Consider the following 18,074-nt stretch of genomic DNA (forward strand, 5'->3'; position numbering starts at 1 on the left):
CAACCTCTAACAAAGAGTTACCTAAGCAGTGTAGTCTCACTGAAAGAATACCACTCGTGAGGAAGTTGAAGATAACCTGGTAGGGTACATTCTACACGGACCAGGTAGCATTGTCCCAGCCGGATCCGGCAGTATCTAGGGGTACATGACTGACATCAACACCCGACCCGGTGTAACGAGGCTCGGCGAATTCCTCTTAAATAGAACCCAACTCTAGAAGATTAAGCAATCTTGTTCTATTTTGAGTTCCGCCCAGGCCATCTCAAAATGCTGCCTAGTCTTCTCGAGGTCGCGGGCAACCTACCCTCGATCCTGGTCCTGCTGGGGTTTGTATACTTCCTCTCGGTACGCACACTCCTCTCCTTCCCATAGCAGACCTGAGACTAACGAGGATGGTTTGCTGGGTATAGATCGCCTACGAAGTCCGCACGAACCCCCTCTCCTCCCTCCCAGGCCCCAAATACACAAAATGGACCGACCTGCTGCTGAAGTACTACACCGTCACCGGGCAGCGTCCTCGCTACGTGCACGCCTTACATAAGAAATACGGTACACACCTTCCTTTGCACCCTTTTACCATTCTATATATGTGTGGAGTTAACAGTGTGGCTAGGGCCCATCGTCCGCATCTCCCCAAGCACCCTCGACATCGCCGACATCCCATCCGCCCGCGAAATCCACCGCATCGCCAGCCCCTTCTTAAAGGCCCCCTTCTACAAACTCCTCACCCGCAAAGACGGCGAGAGTCTCTTCTCAACCACAGACCCAGAGTACCACCGTCGGCACCGCCGTCTCCTCTCCTCGCCTTTATCCGACACGAACCTGCGCGCCGTTGAACCACTGGTCAAAGCCCGGATCCAGCTTGCGATCTCCCGCATGCGCGAGGAAGCCTTATCTCCCAGAGCGGCAACAGACATCTACAAGTGGTTCTTCTTCATGGCGACCGACATAATCGGGGAGTTGAGTTTCGGCGACTCCTTCCGCATGCTGGAGATCGGGAAGAAGAACCAGTATATTTCGGACCTGGAGACCGTGGCCAAGATCGGCGGGATCCGTGCCAACTTTCCGTGGGCCATTTCGCTGGGTCAGGTCCTGCCGCTGAGTATCTTTAAGGAGGTTGTTGTGAGCACGGATCGGATCCTCGAGTATGCGACGCTGTCGGTGGAACGGTATAAGCAGCACCTGGCGCTGAATCCGGACTCCCCGAAGCCGACGCTCTTCACGAAGCTTTATGATGCGTCTCTTGTCAAGGAGGGGGATGGGGAGAGTCTGAGTGACCGGGAGATCCGGAATGATGCGCAGAGCTTTATTGTGGCTGGGAGTGATACGACGGCGAATACGCTGACGTACCTTGTCTGGTCTGTGCTCAAGGATAAATCCATCCAGGAACGACTTGTCTCTGAGCTTGATGCCCTGGTCAAAACGCTCGAGATCGAAGAGGAGATTGGCGAGGAGGGCCTGTCTGATACTCATCTTCGTGATCTGCCGTACTTCAACCAGGTCATTAACGAGGCTCTGAGGCTGTACCCTGCTGTCCCGTCGGGCTTGCCGCGGGTTGTCCCTGAGAAGGGTAGTACGCTCGCCGGACACTGGATCCCCGGTGGCGCGACGGTCACGACGCAGTTGTACTCGCTGCATCGGGATGGGGAGGTCTTTGAGGATCCGGAGAAGTATGCACCCATCCTCAACTTACGGAGAGTTAGGGTTGGAAGCTAACGCGGACAGATTCGATCCCTCACGCTGGGAAAATCCGACCAAGGCCATGAAAGACGCCTACATGCCCTTTGGCGCTGGGTCAAGGAGTACGTACCCCCACCTCTCTTTTTCACCCCTGTCTCTCTGCTCTACATATGCCAATGCTGATACTCTACTACAGACTGCGTCGGCCTGCACCTCGCAAAGATGGAACTCCGCCTCGCAACAGCGTCCTTCTTCCGCGCGTTCCCACGAGCCAGAATGTCGAGCAAGGAGGGCATGAATGATGGAGACATGGATATGATGTTGTACTTTTTGCTCTCGCCAAAGGGGAAGAGGTGCTTGGTGGAGGTTATATAAACCGGTTTCTGCCAAGGTCTATAGTATATAGGACCTGCCTGTCATAGGGAATTGAACCTGGGTTAGGCTGTTTACAAGAAAGGAGAGGGGAGGAGAAGAGAGGATAGGATAGCTATGGTTGCATTCCACCTGGGCATAGGACTAGTTGTTAATAAAAGGTGACGTGTTGAATGTGTACGGTAACGCTTGTTCGAATCGAAGGTTTGCAGAGTTGAGCGAGGAATATCTACAGTGGAAAAGAGTACCCTACGTACCTAAGGATTGCCCGACATTTGCAGGGGTCTTCATCCCCGCGCCCTCAAGAGGTTACCTAGGTAGGTAGCCCGGGCCCCCGGCCAGCAGGATGCTTATCTCGTGTTAGGGCTAGCTACCTACCTAGGTACGTACTTGTACTTCCTTCATCATGGCTGTTGACGACGGGTAGGTAAGATAGTTGCAGTTTGAGGCGGTACTAGCCTCTGTCGCCTCAATGGGCAGACACATGGCGCTGTCGTCCGTTATTAGGTGCCGTCAGATTGAGCGATCGCGAATATAAAGACGATATCGATTAAGCACACTAGTGCTATTCTCGTACTTCCCAACGCAGTAGCTGGACGTAGCCGAAAGTGTGGGGTTAACTTGGTTATTTTCGAGACTGGTATTCCAGTCAGCAAAACCTTCATCTTCATGCCCAGTAAAGAACGGACTGTGAGACGCGCAGAGGGAGTTAAGATTCGGGTCTGGTTCCAAGCGAGAAATTGCGGCAGAGTATGGTAACCCCATAAAGACCGCCGACTACACTGTCGCATGTGTCATATGGACCCCGTGTATTAGGCATGCGCTGCACTACTGCCCCGAGGCACGCAGAGATTCTTACCACCATTGTCGGAAAAGGGCTGGCAATAGAGGTCTAGGCTATTGGCCCCAAAAGGATACTAGATAGCACGTAGAGACATTCATTGCCTTTGGAACCGACCTCAAGTTGCAGCCATCCGTTCCTGTACGGTATGGTATGCAATGCGTCAATCAGTAAATGTTTTCCTAACTCAGCTAAAGTACAGCGAAGGCTAACCATACTTAGGTAGTGTTGCTTAGTGCTTTAGTGTCGCTCAGGGTAACGAGCAGAGGGTCCAGGGGCGAAAGTCGAGACCCTAGCAATCAGGGTAGTGAAATCTCCGATAATCCGAGTCCAGTCGGCCCGGACCGCTGCTTATACTGGTCAATTGCAATGATGTAAAGACCAGACTCTGGATGACCAAGAAAAAACCTACAATTGCCTGTACCTCCGCAAGTGTGAATGGAATGGGAACGAGATGCCCTCAACAGGCCCGGGCGATAGTGATCTGGGCCAGCCGGATACTCAACGACTTCCGCGAGTATACATTCTTAGTTGAAAAATAGTAGACGGTAGACCTGCCTGACTACCTTTACCATGGAAGGCCAATCCCAAGGTCGTTCAAAAATGGCGTGGGCACCAAACAAACTAAGCTCCCTATGCAGGGCACACCTGGGGTGGGTAGCAAAGCCTTGATTATCCAGGAGGAAGTTTCGGAGATTAAGTGGAAGATTTCTTCTTCGCTGGATTGTGCTCACTCACACCCGTGTCATAGTCATTCACTGCCCGTTGACTCAGAAGGTTTTTTTGAAAAGCCTAGGTACTTCCTGGACATAAGAGCAAGCTCTTACGAGTAGCAAGAAGAACCATTGCAGTTCTCAACAGCCGTAGACGTTAAGGATAAGACTGGCTGGCAATCTTCTAAGACAGAATAGACCGTTTCTTACGAGATTGACGTTGAGGGAGTCTGTGCTCTCCCCATCTATCCCGAACCCGACTAGCATAGTCTTTATACAAATCAGGATCCCTAAGCCGATGTGAAATGTCAACAAGTTTCGGCGGCGACTTGTAAAAAACCTTCCAGTCGAGGCCATCCTGAATGCTCATGTACCCTTGAAACTGCACATCCTCGTAGGCTACCTTTGCCCACCCCTCATCTTCACGCTGATAACCCTCAACTTGATGTAACTCGTAGGTTTTCTCGCCGGTTACTGGGTCAATCTCCAAGGTAGCCCCCTCGCGCTCCCAGTCTATCCTCACCAAGGGAACATAGCCGGTCCTCTCACGGCTCGGGCTCCTCTCCCGGGCGTTTAGAACAGACTCAAGACTCTGCTGGTCGACTGCGATAAAGTATCGATACCGCCCTGCATAAACTATATCTATACTTCGAATATGCGAGCCTTGCTGCTGAAAGTCACTGGCCGCCCAGGTTTTAAAGTGCTCTCGTAGCTGCTCATGGGTCGCACCAGCAAACAAGGGGCCTTCAATAACTGTTGGTGCGAAAGAATTGAGCAGGTCAAGTCCGTTGCAAGTAAAGAGACTCTCCTTCACAGGGAGACGGAGGCGCAGCCCTAACTCAGGAGCCTCCTCCGGCGCCCGCCGTTGCTTGTTACTTTCTTTAGTCCTAAAACCGGACCCTATCGTAAATAAGCTCATGGAAATACGACTAGGCGCTACTTCAGCAGCACTAAGCGTTGCTTTGGCACATCAAGCTCCACCAGGCGCAACATTGACCCCTTCCTCAAAGAATATCATGAGAAATGGAAGCTGCTAGGTATATCGCAAAGAAAACGAACGAAGGGTCGTTTCGCTTTCACCATTCATTACATTTGAAAGAGCATGCTTACTCGGGGCTTTTGTGGCTATAACACAGAACCTAGTGACCAACCCGCTATTCATGGAAAAGACTGTCCCTGTTTGCACGGTACCTCTTAAGCCCAAAGAAGAAGGCAGTGCCTGCCCTTGATGCAGCACCTGTAACAGAAGTGTCTTTGGCTCCATGGAAACTGCTCTGGATGAGCTACTGAGATCAATGGATTCGCGTTGGAAACAGCTGTAGCTAAAGACTAACAAACCTACTGGAAATGGTGCCAGCTGCTTTGTTCTCTGTGCTGCTTCGATGATAGCTGTTCTGAATCCAGCATAAAATGAGCGACACAACAGGATATCTCGTCTACTTGTTTCTTTGCATTAGATAGCATTTTCTGTCCACCATTGAATATACATATTTCCTACCTACTATTAATCTGCACAATCACCTCCACCCAAGCAACCACCAGGAGCACCAACGACACTCAATCACACTATCCTATCATCTTCTCAACAGCGCAAGTGATACCCTAGTCCATTTCACGGCGACAACTGCTAACAGACAAGACAGATGTGCACCAACATCCGCGGCAGATTCGGCCTCTGCGGCCACGAAGCCACAATCCACATTGTCCGATGTCGCGCGGCCGAACAACAGAACAACATGTGCCCCCCCGAGTCAACGGCATAGTGCTCACGACTGGCGAGAGGATGAGGCGGACCAGGCATGTCCTGCTTGCCAAGGGATGACGCCCCCGCAGACGCCGTAAGGGGGGCCCTTTTCGGGCGGATGTTTGACAACCCCCTGGAGGGGCTGATTATACAGGAGGAAGAGGAATAGAATGCACTGGCATACTATTGGGCTATATGTACATGATAGAGTTATGGTTTTACTGTTAGCAGGAGGAAGGACGGAGACTACGGCGGATGGAACTTTATGTTTCGAATGAGCGTCCAACATTCTAAAACAGGTGTACTGGTTTGGGTTCAGGAGATCTGTTACGTACATGTGATGTTTTCGTCTTAGAGAGCCCCTAAACTTTAGATATCTTGCCGTTGGTTGATTGCGACTTCCTAGTAATCCAGGCACAGTACTAAATGGGGCTACTGTTACAGCCGTTAGGGCTTGGCCTCCCCCATGACGTGTTTAGGGTTGCGGCAACATAAGCAGGGCCATGTGCCCGGGCCCTTCCCGCCCGAACCAAAGATTCCTCTCCGAAATATCCCTTCAATGGCAGACCCGGGTTGAGTCCCACGAACAATAAATCATGAACATCAGGGCATCTTTTGTTGGGCGTGCAGATCAAACCACTTGGGATTGCCTACTCATCATTTCTCCCAATTCTCTTCTGCCACACGCCGTCAACCATTCTCAGTTCCCCCGTTCCACCCACCACACATTCCGCCTCGCAGGCCCAACACCCAAATCCAGCGGCGCTTCTTGAACACACCGGTAATGAGCACCATCCCAGGGAACCGTACCGACACAACATCCCATAGGTCAAAAAGAACTCCAGACCAAGATACGGATTCAATGTCGCCGACTGCATCGAGCGCATGATGCAGCACGACGGGTTTGCAAAGTGGGGGTTCGTGGTATACCGCTGCACGTACACAAGTGACGCCGAATGGGAGGTCTTTATGAATCGCCTTCATAGCTCAGTCGAGCGGTACCTCACCCGCTGCAACGGGCTGGATATGCTAGAGTCGTTTGCGCCGACCGTCATGCAAGACCCCTCGTTCAACGGGGCGTCAATGGACACTCTCCGGGCGCATTTTAGATCTTGGTCAAGCGATGCCTTTTGTACCAAGAACCCTAATCCTGCAAAGGGGTCCTTTCCTGTTGTCGAGGAAGCCAGCCGGTACCGGCTTTTCATCGCGGTTGATGATGAGAGCCTGCGGTCTGTTTATGAGAGGCCATTTAACGCGAGTTACAGCCTTGATGAGAGTGGGTATGCCCGGCTTGCTAATGGACAGTGGAATCCCCACGAGGATGATGAGGATGGGGGGCGCGTTGTTGGCGAGGACGAGGAGTTGGAGCCTATTGACGGATGGGGGCTCGAGAATGTCGGGTGGATGAAGGTGCGGTACGATAATGCGCAACTGCTGGGGTATTACCAGATTACCCGGTTTATGGACTTTGATAGGTACCATGAGCGGCCGCACGCGATTGTGCGGATTGTGTAGATGGATCTCCTGGTTGGGCAATGTTGGTTTTTACTGCATTGATAGAGAGCAAGTGCTAGCCAGAAAAAGCGTTAGATCAAAGCTTCACAGACTTATAGATTTATGCATTACCTCAACTCATCGAGAACCATGGCAACCTGATCACCATTGCTAGCATCAGAAGTGCCCTTGACTGACCTTGTCAGGCCACTCTGAGCCTGTGTAGTTTCATCTCTTCATTGCACCGAATTTTGACAGGCGATTGGCAGACGCCTATCCCCAAGCTGGTCAGTTCATAGATGATCTCCGCCGTTCTGAGATTTCGTTTACTTACCAAAGGCCGGGGGGTTTCAACCTGGGCAATCGATCTTGTCACCAGCATGGAAGCGTAGCAGTTGACACTTGGTCTCGAGCACCGACGGTCCTTTGCGCCATCTCAATAGCCCCGGGTTATGTCCAGGTCAGTAGACCCAATTAAAGCAGTTCCTGTGCTGCGGAAGCTTATCATTGAGCTCGAGCCACGTCCTTCTTAACTCCGGATATCTACGGTCCAATGAGGGCTAAATCCGAGGCTAGGATGGAGCGGCATGCAGAGCATTTGTCAACTCGGCCGCTAGACATGCGGGCCACGTAGGAGGGTCTTATTGGAGTCAGTGCGTTGAGAGTTCGTATCGTCCCGCCCCGGGTGTGCAACCATCCTGCGTTATCGGTGCGGCTAATTTGCGTAGCAAAGAGGCGCCCTTAACTGCCAAGCGGTGACGCTCCGTATGCGTTCTAACAGGGCCAGGATGTTTCGGAGGATATCTTGGGGTACTTCCTAGACTGAAGAGCTCGATTGGCTTTGCCCTTCAGTAGACTTGTGGTCTAGAACACCCGATTTCTCGAGGATATCATGCATACCCCTCTCTCTGTGTCAAATACCATTGGAGGAGAAGTAAGGAATGAGAACTTCGCGGCTCGGCAATTGTCCCAGAATAATGCTTAGCTGCATTTTTTAGCGGAACGCTTGGCCTAGACTGTAGCTTATGTGCGCAGTGGGTGGTCAGAAAATCTTCACGGTTTGTCTGAGAGCCTCATTGTTTGCTTCCCGCCGGCGTCGTCTGCAGCTCAGAGTAATCTGTTTCAGCCCGGCATAAATAACCTAACAGGCCCGTTGTCGGATTCTGGATTTCTGATAGTCGAACCCTTTGACATTTGCTGTTTCCACCAATAAGTAGCCCACCCACGTGCATGATGGAGGGCCGACCGGATGACTACCCGAACCTCAGTCTTCCTCTCAGTCAACTGCAACATGAGTACGACGTTGTGGTCGTGGGCTCTGGATACGGAGCTGGGGTTGCGGCGAGTCGCATGGCACGGGCGGGAAAGAGTGTCGCGGTCTTGGAGCTTGGGAAGGAATGGCGAGGTACACCACAAGTCAACATTCTTGCAGGCCACTTCTTTCTGCAGGGGGGCGTAAGCTGACGGAAATATCCATAGCTGGCTCGTTCCCTCGTACTCTCTCACGGTGTACAAAGGAGCTCAACATCTCCGGTTCAGTATCGAGGTTCGGACTAAGTTGTCTACTGAAGAGACTCTTTCAGAACGGAAAGACAGCGTTGTTCCAGTTGAAATTGGGAGAAGAGCAGAATGCATTTTGTGCTCATGGTAAGGGATGATTCTCTGCCATTGCCCTAGGGATGCATCTGACAGCTTGAATTAGGGCTTGGTGGGGGCTCTCTTATCAACGCAGGTGTTTTCCTCGAAGCGACACCCGAGGTGATGCAAATGAGTGCTTGGCCGACGAAAATTAGAGATGACCCAGATGCCCTTGCAGACTGTAGACCCTCTCACTTCCTATCCTGCATACGTATTTGACTAATAGTGAAAGATTTCGCGCGGGCCTCGGCAATGCTGCAACCGACATCTTACCCAGAAAAATACCCAGTATCGGTCAAGACGCAGCACCTGCAAGCACTCAGCCAGCAATTTGGCAAATCAGGTAGCTTCGCCCGCGTTCCGCTTACCACATTCTTCAAAGCAGGCCGTAACTCTAGCGGGGTTTCAATGTCTGCGAACCAGGGAACGGGACACGAATCCACCGGCCTGAACGACGGATCGAAGAACTCAATCCCCGTTACGTACTTAGCAGATGCTTGGATGTGGGGAGCTGATATCTTCTGCGGCTGCGAGGTCCGGTACGTCGAAAGAGAAGGTGACTCGTATATTGTGCATTTCAATCGCCAGGAGAATGGAAGCCGCGGTGACAAGCAACAATTATCTTGGGTGAGAGCAGTATGTGCCTACCACCTTAATCCTGATGGTTTAATGTTCGGAGCGCATCGCTGAAGCAATTGGCAGAAAGAATTCTGCTTCCTCGGCGCAGGGGCGCTTGGGACAACCGAGATCCTACTTCGCTCAAGTAATCACGGACTGGCAACGTCGCCGATGCTTGGCAGAAACATGTCTGGGAACGGGAATATAATGGCCTTTGGTACCTATCGATTTCCATCAGCCGTTGGGGCAACAAACGAGATGAAACAGGCACTGACATTCACACAGGATACAACGGTCCCAAAGACATCAATGGCGTGGCAGGCAGTAACCAACCAGGCCCAACCATTACCAGTATGATTGACGTTCGTCGGGATGGAGAGGGCGAACGTCAGTTGGGAGGGTACATCATCGAGGATGGATGCATTCCTGAGCCCATAGCGCCGGTTCTGCAAGTCCTGTTCATCCTCCAGGCCGTTTGGAATTTCCAGCTTTTCTCCATTATTCGCAGTCCATTTAGTCAAGCGCGGCGGGTCATAGCGACACTCAAGTCACTCCTCCTCGGGCCTTTTGTCCCGGGCGGCGCGATGCAGCGCACGGCAACATACCTCGTCATGTCGCATGACAGCAACGAGATTACCCTGATGCTGAAAGATGATAAACCACATTTCCAGGCCGTCGGCGAGAGCCGTGGAACAAACAGCCGCCGGATTAAAGATACACTGCGCGCGGTGATTGAGATTTCTAGAGCGACAATGCTTTCGTGTTACTCTGGTAGGAAGCATTGGGCCAAGCTCCCCTGAATAGCGCGATGTATGAGCTAACCTGGTTTCCACCAAGATCAAGTGTCGGCGCACATCCTCGGTGGTGCAAACATGAGTCGCAATGAAACAGGAAGCGAAGGCGTAACGAACCATCTAGGTCAAGTCTTCGTAGGGCAGGGGCCGGAAGTTCACGCGGGCCTGGTGTGCTGCGACGCCTCGGCCATACCGACATCTTTGGGTACGTGATCCATCTTAGTCCATAATCATTGGATAGTTAAACACTCGCTAATATGGAATGAACGTCGATTGCAGGCGTGAATCCACTGGCAACAATAACCGCGCTTGCAGAAAGGTCGGTGGCGCTGCTTGCAGAGGAAAGAGGTTTAATAGTTGATCTCGAAACGAAGAACGGGGAGATCAATGCCGACAGTAGGCCCATGGTTTCGCGCCCCAGGAATAGGGAAGGGCAGCACAATGATGATGAAGAATATGTCTCGACAGGGTGGCAATTCACCGAAGTACTGGAGGGCTATATATCTGCATCATCGGGCTCGCCGAATGTTGAATGTCGCGTTGCTGAAGAAGAAGGAAAGAGCTCGTCGTCGGTCATGCGAATCATCCCCACTGTCGAGATATATCGTAAAGTGCAAGGTGCGTGGACGACCGGTAAAATGGATGCATAGCCACTGACACCTAGCAGGGGCTACGGGACCTAGATACAAGGGTGTATGCACCGGGACTGTCTCATGCCAAGCCCTATCCAGGAGGACAATGCGAATTATGAGTGGAGAGCTGGATTTCTTCGTCCCAGATGAAGACAGTGCCGATTTAACAACGTTGCTGTATACACTGCCGCTCCGAACAATTGAGGGGGCGGAACTAAGACTGACTGGGCTGAAGGCACTTGATAAACCTAGTGCATTCTCCATCCCCAGGTTGTGGAAGGCAAGTACCACGGTTGAGGTTCAGGTCACGGACGCCATAGGCGAGAGGATAGGCGCCGGGGTCGTACGAATTCCTGGCTTGTCGTCCCTGTCCCGACAAATGAGGACATTCCACCCGACCGAGAAACCCGCGAACGGCGCCTGGTTTGCGCTGGGAATGTTTTTGCTTTATTTCGCTTTTCAACTAGTCGTCGTCTTTTTCCATCCGCTCATTCCATCTTTCTGGATTCGGCCCCGCCTTGGAACCCAACAGAGACAGCGACATGGGGGCCGCGACCAAGATATCAAAGCCAAACAAAGACCCTCACAGCGCCACGAAGTCATCACTGCTGACAATGTCGAAGTCAAACTCGACGAGTATAACGCTGTTGGTGCAGACTCGCGGCAGCCGCTAATCCTCTTCCTCCCGGGCATCACCGGCATCAACCCCGCTCACTCAATCTTCACCATTCCTTTTCAGCACTGCAACATGGTAGAATACTTCACCTCCAGGGGACATAAGTGCTATGTCTTGACCCCACGCTGGGCCCTTGATGAGGGAGTTGCAGAAAGGTCTACTGTCTTCAACAGCCGTCTGGACATTGCAGCCGCTTTGGAATACATCGCACGTAACAGCGAGAATGCAAAACCATACATAATCGCACATTGCCAGGGATCCGTGGCGCTTTCCATGGCTCTTCTGACAGGCACAGTCAAGGCAAATCAGATCCTCGGTATAACAGCGAATTCTGTTTTCATGAACCAGGTCTTCGGGTACTGGAACGCCATCAAGGCCTCGTCTCCGCTGCTCATTCGAGCATATGAGTTGCTGGACGGATCATACTTTCCGATAGACTTTTCGACGAGGACGAAGACGGTAGCACAGCATATTCTGGACTTCCTCGTTTCACTGTATCCCGTTCCCGGACGCGACAGATGCTCGTCTCCTGCCTGCCACCGCACAAGCTTCGCATTCGGCTTGCTCTGGAACCATCGAAACCTAGACCGAAGCATACACGATAACATCGATCAATTCTTCACGGGGACGTTCACCAAGAGCCTGGAGCATATCACGCGCATGGGCTCTGCGGGGAGCTGCCTTGACAATACCCTCAATTCCCTCTTGACACCAGAGAACCTGGAAAATCTGCGCGGTGTCCCAATCCTCTTTATGTCTGGGTCCGAAAATGAGGTCTTTAGTCCGGAGACGACATCGAAAGATTATGACTTGTTGCGCCGAACTTTTGGTGAGGGGATGTATCGGAGGTTTTTGGTAGACGGGTATGGCCATCTTGATCCGATTGTTGGGAAGAATGCAGACAGGGACGTTTATTGGAAAGTCAAGGGACATGTAGAGTGGTGCTTGCAGTCTCGGCACCCGGGTACAAGTGAGCCAAACGGTTTGGGACTCAGGGCTAATGGGAAGCATTGTACCCTGACTCATTCCAATCAGCCGACAAAAGGCATGAATGGCGCATCCAATGGACTTAGTTGTTGAAGGATGGGACTTTCGACCACCACGAATCTCTGTTTTACCATACGTAGGACATATTATAGGAGTTCCGGCTAAGCCAATTTGGCGTTCAAGACTTCATTAGAAAGAGATCACAACTCGTCCATTTTACTTTTGCACTTTCTCGAGGCCCTTTGTCTTTGCGGCTCCTCTGCTGGGTATTCACGGAGAGCCTCGATAGTTGCCTCCAAATGCGTAAAATCCGGAGCATCCTCGCCTAGACCCCAGGCGAATACTCCGCCCAGGTTTTTCTCACGCAGGATCGACGGGAACTTTCTCTTGATGGCATCGGAAGTGTCCCAAGACCAGAAGATACTTTCTTCCTCATCCCAGAAATAGTAACCGCCGCCGACAGTATCATAGATTCCGTTTGCCTTGGCCTTCTCGAAGCTGGCAGATAATTCAGAGGGGACCCGATCGATCCATGAAAACGCCCCCGCTTTTCCAAGGTCAGCGCCTGTACTGGGGTCCTCCATCAAGACCGTTGGACATCCGACAGGATGCTTGGCGCATTGGTCCCCGGAAACAGTCCTGAACCACTTGACGTAGTAAGCAAGACCGAGATTCAACTTTTCGGGTGGCATGCCAGTCTCCAAGTAGGCGTTGATCGAGTCCAATGATAGCTGGAGGCCAGTATGGTGCTTCGTAACGTTGTCTCGTCTGTTCATCAGATCGTATGCCATCACGTTGAAGAAATCCACTGAGGGTTCGATCAGGGGTATAGTCTCCTTGGTGAAAGCCAGCATGTCTCTTCGGAGACCAGGGACGGCGGCGGATAATAGTTTGCCTGGAATAAATGCGCGTATCTCGGCAAGAAGCTTGGAGTAGGCTGTAATCTCCCCTGCTTTTTCAGAGTTGGGCGTTTGTTTGTAGTCATCACCGTTGCCGCTGGAGGGTGAGGGTTAGCAACGCGCCAAGAAGAAATTGGACAGAAAGTGACGGAAGACGAAGATCAAACCGATGAACATACCCAGGATACTCCCAATCAATATCAACGCCTGCAACTGTGAGCCAACAATTTCTTCAGAGATCGAGTCTCGGAAAGGAGAGTACCATCCGCCCCTGTAGCATCCAGCATTTTTCTGACATTCGACGCAAAAAACTTCCGACTTTCCTCCGTCCGAGCTCCCTCGGAAAACCCCTGCGTATCACCCCACCCGCCAATGGCCACCAGGATCGGTATCCCTGGCGAGAACTTGGCACGGACCGCATCGATGGTCGTAAAAAGCGGCCAATTTGACGGGTTATTCCGGTTGAAGGATGATGAGTGCATAAAGGCAAGGGCAACATGCGTAATCTCTGATGCGAGGGATGTTTCAGGGACGATATTATGTTGTCTTTGCAAAGTTAGCACGAGTATTGTGTTGGCTCGGTGTGGGCGACTCACCCCGTCAGGTACATCAACAGCTTTGTAGAGTATGCCGCCTGGGCCATTGCCAGGAGCGAGAGGAAAAGTTTGACGAGCAACATCGCATGCGGGCTCTGCTAGCAATAGGCAGATTCTCTCCAGGGTGTAAGCAATGATTAGGAAATGGTTCTGAAAGGAAGGGGGAGGTCAGAGTTGCGGAGGGGGAGGGGCTGTGTTACCTTGCCAAGACCCGTCACCTGATGCTCCAAAATATATCTTCTCACCTTCTCCCCTCAACTCGTTCTACCCCTCCTTGCAGAAAACTCACTCTGTTTCACTATCATGTTTGAGAAGCACCCTCTTCGAGTGGTGATTGTTGGTGGCTCCATCACCGGACTTACCCTTGCCCATTGCCTGGATAAGGCTGGGATCGACTACGTCCTCCTCGAAAGCCATCAGGATATCCTGGCTAACCTGGGCGCATCTGTTGCTCTCCAGCCGGCGGGTTGTCGTATTCTAGACCAGCTTGGCATCTTCGATCGCATCCAGAAATGCAGCCATGATCTGAATACGTTCGAGCTGGCGCTTCCGGGGAACTTCAAGTTCGCCAATACAGCGCCTGGCTTTTACACTCCAGGGTATCGTCTTCTCGATGCCTCATTGTATTATTGAAACGCGTCTAATGCAGATGTCGACCTCAGGATGGGCTATCCGTTAACGGCAATAACCCGGCGGGATCTCCTCCATGCCCTATACACGTCGCTAGAGGATCGTTCGAAAGTCAAGACTGGCGCTCGGGCGATCGAGATTACCCCAAACTCGAGCTTAGAGCCCCACGGGCCGTTGAAAGTCACCACTGAGTCCGGAGAGTGGTATATGGGGGACGTGGTAGTGGGTGCCGACGGGACTCACGGTATCGTTCGCAATGCGATGTGGCGGACGGCGGAAACCTCGAACCAAAACCCCAAAACAGGTCTGGGAGAAGACACACGTAGCATGAAAGTTGACTATTGCGCCATTGTGGGCATGACTCGGCCAGCAGAGGAGATTGCTCAAACTCTGCCACTAGGCCCGCTGTACATGCGTTCCCACCCACAGTGTGTCTTCATGGTGGCCCCGAATCCCGATTCGACAATCGCGTGGTTTGCAATCATCAAGACAAATCACACATACATCCACCCCGACGTCCCAAGATGGTCGAAGGAGGACGTCGTCGCAAAGCTGGAGCACCTCGGCGACTACGCCATTCGACAGCATGTCACCTTCCGCGACCTGTGGGAGCGAACGGCGTCAATCTCTTCAACTGCATGTCACGAGGGACTCCTGCAGACCTGGTCCTCCGGACGCATTACGTGCATTGGCGATACTGCGTTCAAGGTACGTTGCCCCCTGAGAACCATCAAGTCAACCAGTCCTAAGCTAACCATGCAACCACAACATGCTCACCCCAAACTTCGGCCTTGGCGCAAACCTCTGCATCGAGTCGGCTGCGGCGCTCGCCAACGCCCTGCACCAGCTCACCACCAGCAAAGACACCGACAACAGCTTACATGACCGCAACACCGCCATTAGCACTATCTTGTCTACGTACTACGTGCCGCTGCGGTCCCGACTCGAGTTTATCTGTAACTACTCATACCGCGGGTCTCGCAGGCAGTCGCTCGAGACCCTGGGCAGCCGGTTTATCCTCCGCTTCACGACCCCCCTTCTTGGACGCATCTCGTACTACCTCAATCTATTCTTCATGGAGACAGCCGTGACACTGGATTACCTACCGCGTCCGCTGCGCGACCGGCGTGCTGCGGGGAGACGGGAACGTGATATGCGGAAGGCGAAAATGGTTTTGTACGGGATTTCACTGGCGCTGCTGGGTCTCGTTCTGAGCGCCTTGGTGTATACTATACATCGGTTATGAGATATCTCCAGTTGCCGGATTGGGCGCTAAGCTACACGGCAAAGCCGTAACAGGCCCCGAGTCAATATGCCTCATGACTTTATTATCATAATCTCAAGCAGCGGGATTTCCAAGTTTAGCTCCTTCGCGGACCACCTGTGCAAGTGCAACGCAACAGGTGAGTCCATACGAAGCTTTGGCATCTTCGTCGCAGCCTTCAAGGGATAATTGTCAGTCAGACACGACTGAATGTGGATCTTTGCAGGAGGCCTGCATCCACGATACCCACTTGGATAACGGATGTTACGGACGGTCAAGATAAGAACAAGTGCCATTGAATACATGTACCTGTTTAACTTGTTCTATCGCCCTAGCAAGCTATTCGTGTGCATCACGGCTTCCAACAGACAATCACACCGCTCTACCAACTGCGTTCACAGCGCTGGACTCCCAGATCTCATCTCCGCCAGTAATTGGAGGTGATGTTGGCGCCGCACCGCGTCCGCCAATTTGGTCCACACATCGCCCGAAAATGTGACGATCATGCATATATACATCAAAGTTTTTCCTCCCGCCCGCGCAACCGACGAGCTTTCACAAACCAGCAGAACAGGCGATAGAAGAGAGGAGCCCATTTTGACTTCCGGAAGAACAACCGCCCAGTTGGGCCGCGGGCGCGGCGGGCCCAAAGAGTGCTGGATGCATCGTTGGATCATCGAGAGTATGTTCTCGTACATATCAGTGAGCCGAACGTGACAGGAAGCAAGCATCAGAGTCGTTGCTTTATCAGCGGGGGCACAGAGGCATTGCACGAGGTCCGTGAGCTGGGTGGTAAGGTGGAACAAATCATCTAGTACGAAGGGCATGGCGTCGGCGTCGGCGTCTCGGTGTTCGCGGGTGGCTGACCTAGTACCGGTGCTGCGTGCCGGTAGGGATGGGAGCCTCTCCGCCAGGCTAGAGAGCGCTACGGACAGGCTTGCTAGGTCCTGCGTGCTTGTTGGGGGTAGGAACGGGGCTGGGACTATTGATTCTTGAGGTTCGGGAGCATGGGTTGGGAAATCGAGACGGGGGAATGTTTCTCTGGGCCACAAGGCGACCTCATCAACCTGTAGTAGCGGGTCTAAGGTCTCAGGGACTGGTAGCTGAATCTGTTGTGATTCCGGCCACAGCACCCACTGTTCCAAGTTTACGCCAGAATTCGGTTCAACGTCCTGGGACGCTGAGTGCATGCTGGGTGTCGTTAGGTTCGGCGTTTGTCTCGTGGCTGTTGAGAGCGGCTTGATTGAGCCCCGCGGGGCGCGCAACGAGAACTGGCAGAGTGCGTCCAGCCGAGAGCATCGCTCGCATTTGGACTGGCCGGAGCAAGACCTTCAATCCGAACGGCGAGTACATATTTATCCAGGCAGACATGAGTCTGCTCAAAGTCGTTGACCAAGTATGCGCCCACATCATGGCCAGGGAACCGCACTTGAACGTCCTCTTTCTCAGCCAGGGAGCGCCGAGCCTGGATCGTTGTCGTAAGCCCAGTCCCTCGCTGCAACATGGATCTCGCAATACCCTACCCTAACCGCCGCCGTGAAGTGTCCCGTGGCTGAGTCTATTTAACCACCTACTTACCCACCCCAGAAACACCCGAGAACCTCCACCTCCTAACTGCACTCACCTAATACTCCCGGATGCGCTTCATAATGCAGCTTTTGCCGCTCCTATCGCACGCCGCCAACCCCCGCCGCGTCATAACCGTCGGCGCCGCAGGGTTCGAAGGACCGCTCGATACCTCGGACATCTCTGCGCTTCGAGTTCCGCAGCCCCAGGTCCGTGCACATATCGCTACGCTCATCCCACTTGGCCTCGAAGCTGTGGCTCGGGACGCGAGGGACGTTACCTTTATCCATAGTTACCCGGGCTCAGTCAATACGCCGCTGACGCGCAGCCTGTACCGAGCTGGAGCTGGGCCGCGATGAATTCGATCAACCCGGACGAGGACGTGGACGTGTCCTTCCCGCCTGACTGGATGGATCCAGAGGAGAGTGGAGCGCGGCATTTGTACTTGCTTACTAGTGCGATGTATTCGGACGCGGCGAAGGTAGGGAATGTCGAGGCCTGGGGAAACTTGTTCGCGGGGACAAACGGTGAGGCTGGCAGTGGGGTGTACGCTGTTGGTCCGGACGGGGAGAGTATCGCCCGCGAGACGGTTAGGACGCTGGCAGGGTTGAGAGCGGCCGGGGTGGGCGATCGCCTTTGGGAACATACCCAGCGCGAATTTGCGAGGGTTGCTGGATTAGGTGTCTAGTTCTGAATTCATGGCGCTGTAGGGTGGGCAGTGTGTCTGTGGAGGGCTTGCTGGAGCATAACGGCAGAATAGCACCCGGCCCTCCACCGGTCATCTATGTTGAGCTTTGCTAGACATGGACAATGGGACTCGACGACACCTTTAATATAACGTAATCGGTAAGCGAGCGGGCCATGTAAGCGAGCGGGCCACCTCACGCGTTTTGGCCGCGATTGGAATACTCACCAAATTCAACCATTAAC

The 18,074-nt window shown here is 52.8% G+C and overlaps 8 protein-coding genes across 8 annotated transcripts; 5 read left to right on the forward strand and 3 right to left on the reverse strand.

Annotated features, from left to right (window-relative positions):
- Window positions 1-267: 267 nt before the first annotated feature.
- BDW74DRAFT_176336 (cytochrome P450) lies at window positions 268-2,055 on the forward strand (the record flags this gene model as incomplete). Its single annotated transcript, XM_073728575.1, has 5 exons — window positions 268-345; window positions 411-549; window positions 614-1,670; window positions 1,726-1,802; window positions 1,877-2,055. The coding sequence occupies 5 exons, from the start codon at window positions 268-270 to the stop codon at window positions 2,053-2,055; spliced, it is 1,530 nt and encodes a 509-aa protein (XP_073586311.1).
- Window positions 2,056-3,790: 1,735 nt separating this feature from the next.
- BDW74DRAFT_176337 (uncharacterized protein) lies at window positions 3,791-4,525 on the reverse strand (the record flags this gene model as incomplete). The annotated part of the gene is made up of 1 exon (XM_073728576.1): window positions 3,791-4,525. One exon carries the CDS (start codon window positions 4,523-4,525, stop codon window positions 3,791-3,793), a length of 735 nt encoding a protein of 244 aa, XP_073586312.1.
- Window positions 4,526-6,238: 1,713 nt separating this feature from the next.
- Window positions 6,239-6,865, forward strand: BDW74DRAFT_176338 (uncharacterized protein; the record flags this gene model as incomplete). The annotated part of the gene is made up of 1 exon (XM_073728577.1): window positions 6,239-6,865. One exon carries the CDS (start codon window positions 6,239-6,241, stop codon window positions 6,863-6,865), a length of 627 nt encoding a protein of 208 aa, XP_073586313.1.
- Window positions 6,866-8,077: 1,212 nt separating this feature from the next.
- Window positions 8,078-12,275, forward strand: BDW74DRAFT_176339 (uncharacterized protein; the record flags this gene model as incomplete). Its single annotated transcript, XM_073728578.1, has 10 exons — window positions 8,078-8,249; window positions 8,324-8,491; window positions 8,547-8,663; window positions 8,715-9,118; window positions 9,185-9,317; window positions 9,386-9,871; window positions 9,938-10,099; window positions 10,174-10,512; window positions 10,562-12,172; window positions 12,238-12,275. The coding sequence occupies 10 exons, from the start codon at window positions 8,078-8,080 to the stop codon at window positions 12,273-12,275; spliced, it is 3,630 nt and encodes a 1,209-aa protein (XP_073586314.1).
- Window positions 12,276-12,335: 60 nt separating this feature from the next.
- Window positions 12,336-13,812, reverse strand: BDW74DRAFT_126175 (glycoside hydrolase family 18 protein). The gene is made up of 4 exons (XM_073722176.1): window positions 13,685-13,812; window positions 13,351-13,634; window positions 13,268-13,295; window positions 12,336-13,185 (listed from the first exon to the last, which is right to left on the reverse strand). Exons 1-4 carry the CDS (start codon window positions 13,765-13,767, stop codon window positions 12,390-12,392), a joined length of 1,191 nt encoding a protein of 396 aa, XP_073586315.1. The 5' UTR covers window positions 13,768-13,812; the 3' UTR covers window positions 12,336-12,389.
- A 175-nt stretch (window positions 13,813-13,987) lies between these two features.
- On the forward strand, window positions 13,988-15,560 carry BDW74DRAFT_166899 (FAD-dependent oxidoreductase; the record flags this gene model as incomplete). Its single annotated transcript, XM_073726615.1, has 3 exons — window positions 13,988-14,247; window positions 14,347-14,997; window positions 15,191-15,560. 3 exons carry the CDS (start codon window positions 13,988-13,990, stop codon window positions 15,558-15,560), a joined length of 1,281 nt encoding a protein of 426 aa, XP_073586316.1.
- A 26-nt stretch (window positions 15,561-15,586) lies between these two features.
- BDW74DRAFT_126193 (uncharacterized protein) lies at window positions 15,587-17,048 on the reverse strand. The gene has a single exon (XM_073722177.1). The coding sequence runs from the start codon at window positions 16,766-16,768 to the stop codon at window positions 15,974-15,976; it is 795 nt and encodes a 264-aa protein (XP_073586317.1). The 5' UTR covers window positions 16,769-17,048; the 3' UTR covers window positions 15,587-15,973.
- A 179-nt stretch (window positions 17,049-17,227) lies between these two features.
- On the forward strand, window positions 17,228-17,832 carry BDW74DRAFT_176343 (uncharacterized protein; the record flags this gene model as incomplete). Its single annotated transcript, XM_073728579.1, has 2 exons — window positions 17,228-17,353; window positions 17,437-17,832. The coding sequence occupies 2 exons, from the start codon at window positions 17,228-17,230 to the stop codon at window positions 17,830-17,832; spliced, it is 522 nt and encodes a 173-aa protein (XP_073586318.1).
- Between the last annotated feature and the right edge of the window lie 242 nt (window positions 17,833-18,074).

The sequence above is a fragment of the Aspergillus multicolor genome (genome assembly GCF_047715735.1).
Source record: "Aspergillus multicolor strain CBS 133.54 unplaced genomic scaffold BDW74scaffold_6, whole genome shotgun sequence".
Lineage (NCBI taxonomy): Eukaryota > Fungi > Ascomycota > Eurotiomycetes > Eurotiales > Aspergillaceae > Aspergillus > Aspergillus multicolor.

Bases quoted from the DNA above. Each gene is read 5' to 3' on its own strand.
- BDW74DRAFT_126193 (XM_073722177.1), bottom strand. From the start codon at position 16,768: ATGCACTCAGCGTCCCAGGACGTTGAACCGAATTCTGGCGTAAACTTG.
- BDW74DRAFT_126175 (XM_073722176.1), bottom strand. From the start codon at position 13,767: ATGTTGCTCGTCAAACTTTTCCTCTCGCTCCTGGCAATGGCCCAGGCG. The intron at 13,635-13,684 runs GTGAGTCGCCCA...AACTTTGCAAAG, and splicing joins CTGTTGATGTACCTGACGGG to ACAACATAATATCGTCCCTG. The intron at 13,296-13,350 runs GTACTCTCCTTT...TCACAGTTGCAG, and splicing joins GGATGCTACAGGGGCGGATG to GCGTTGATATTGATTGGGAG.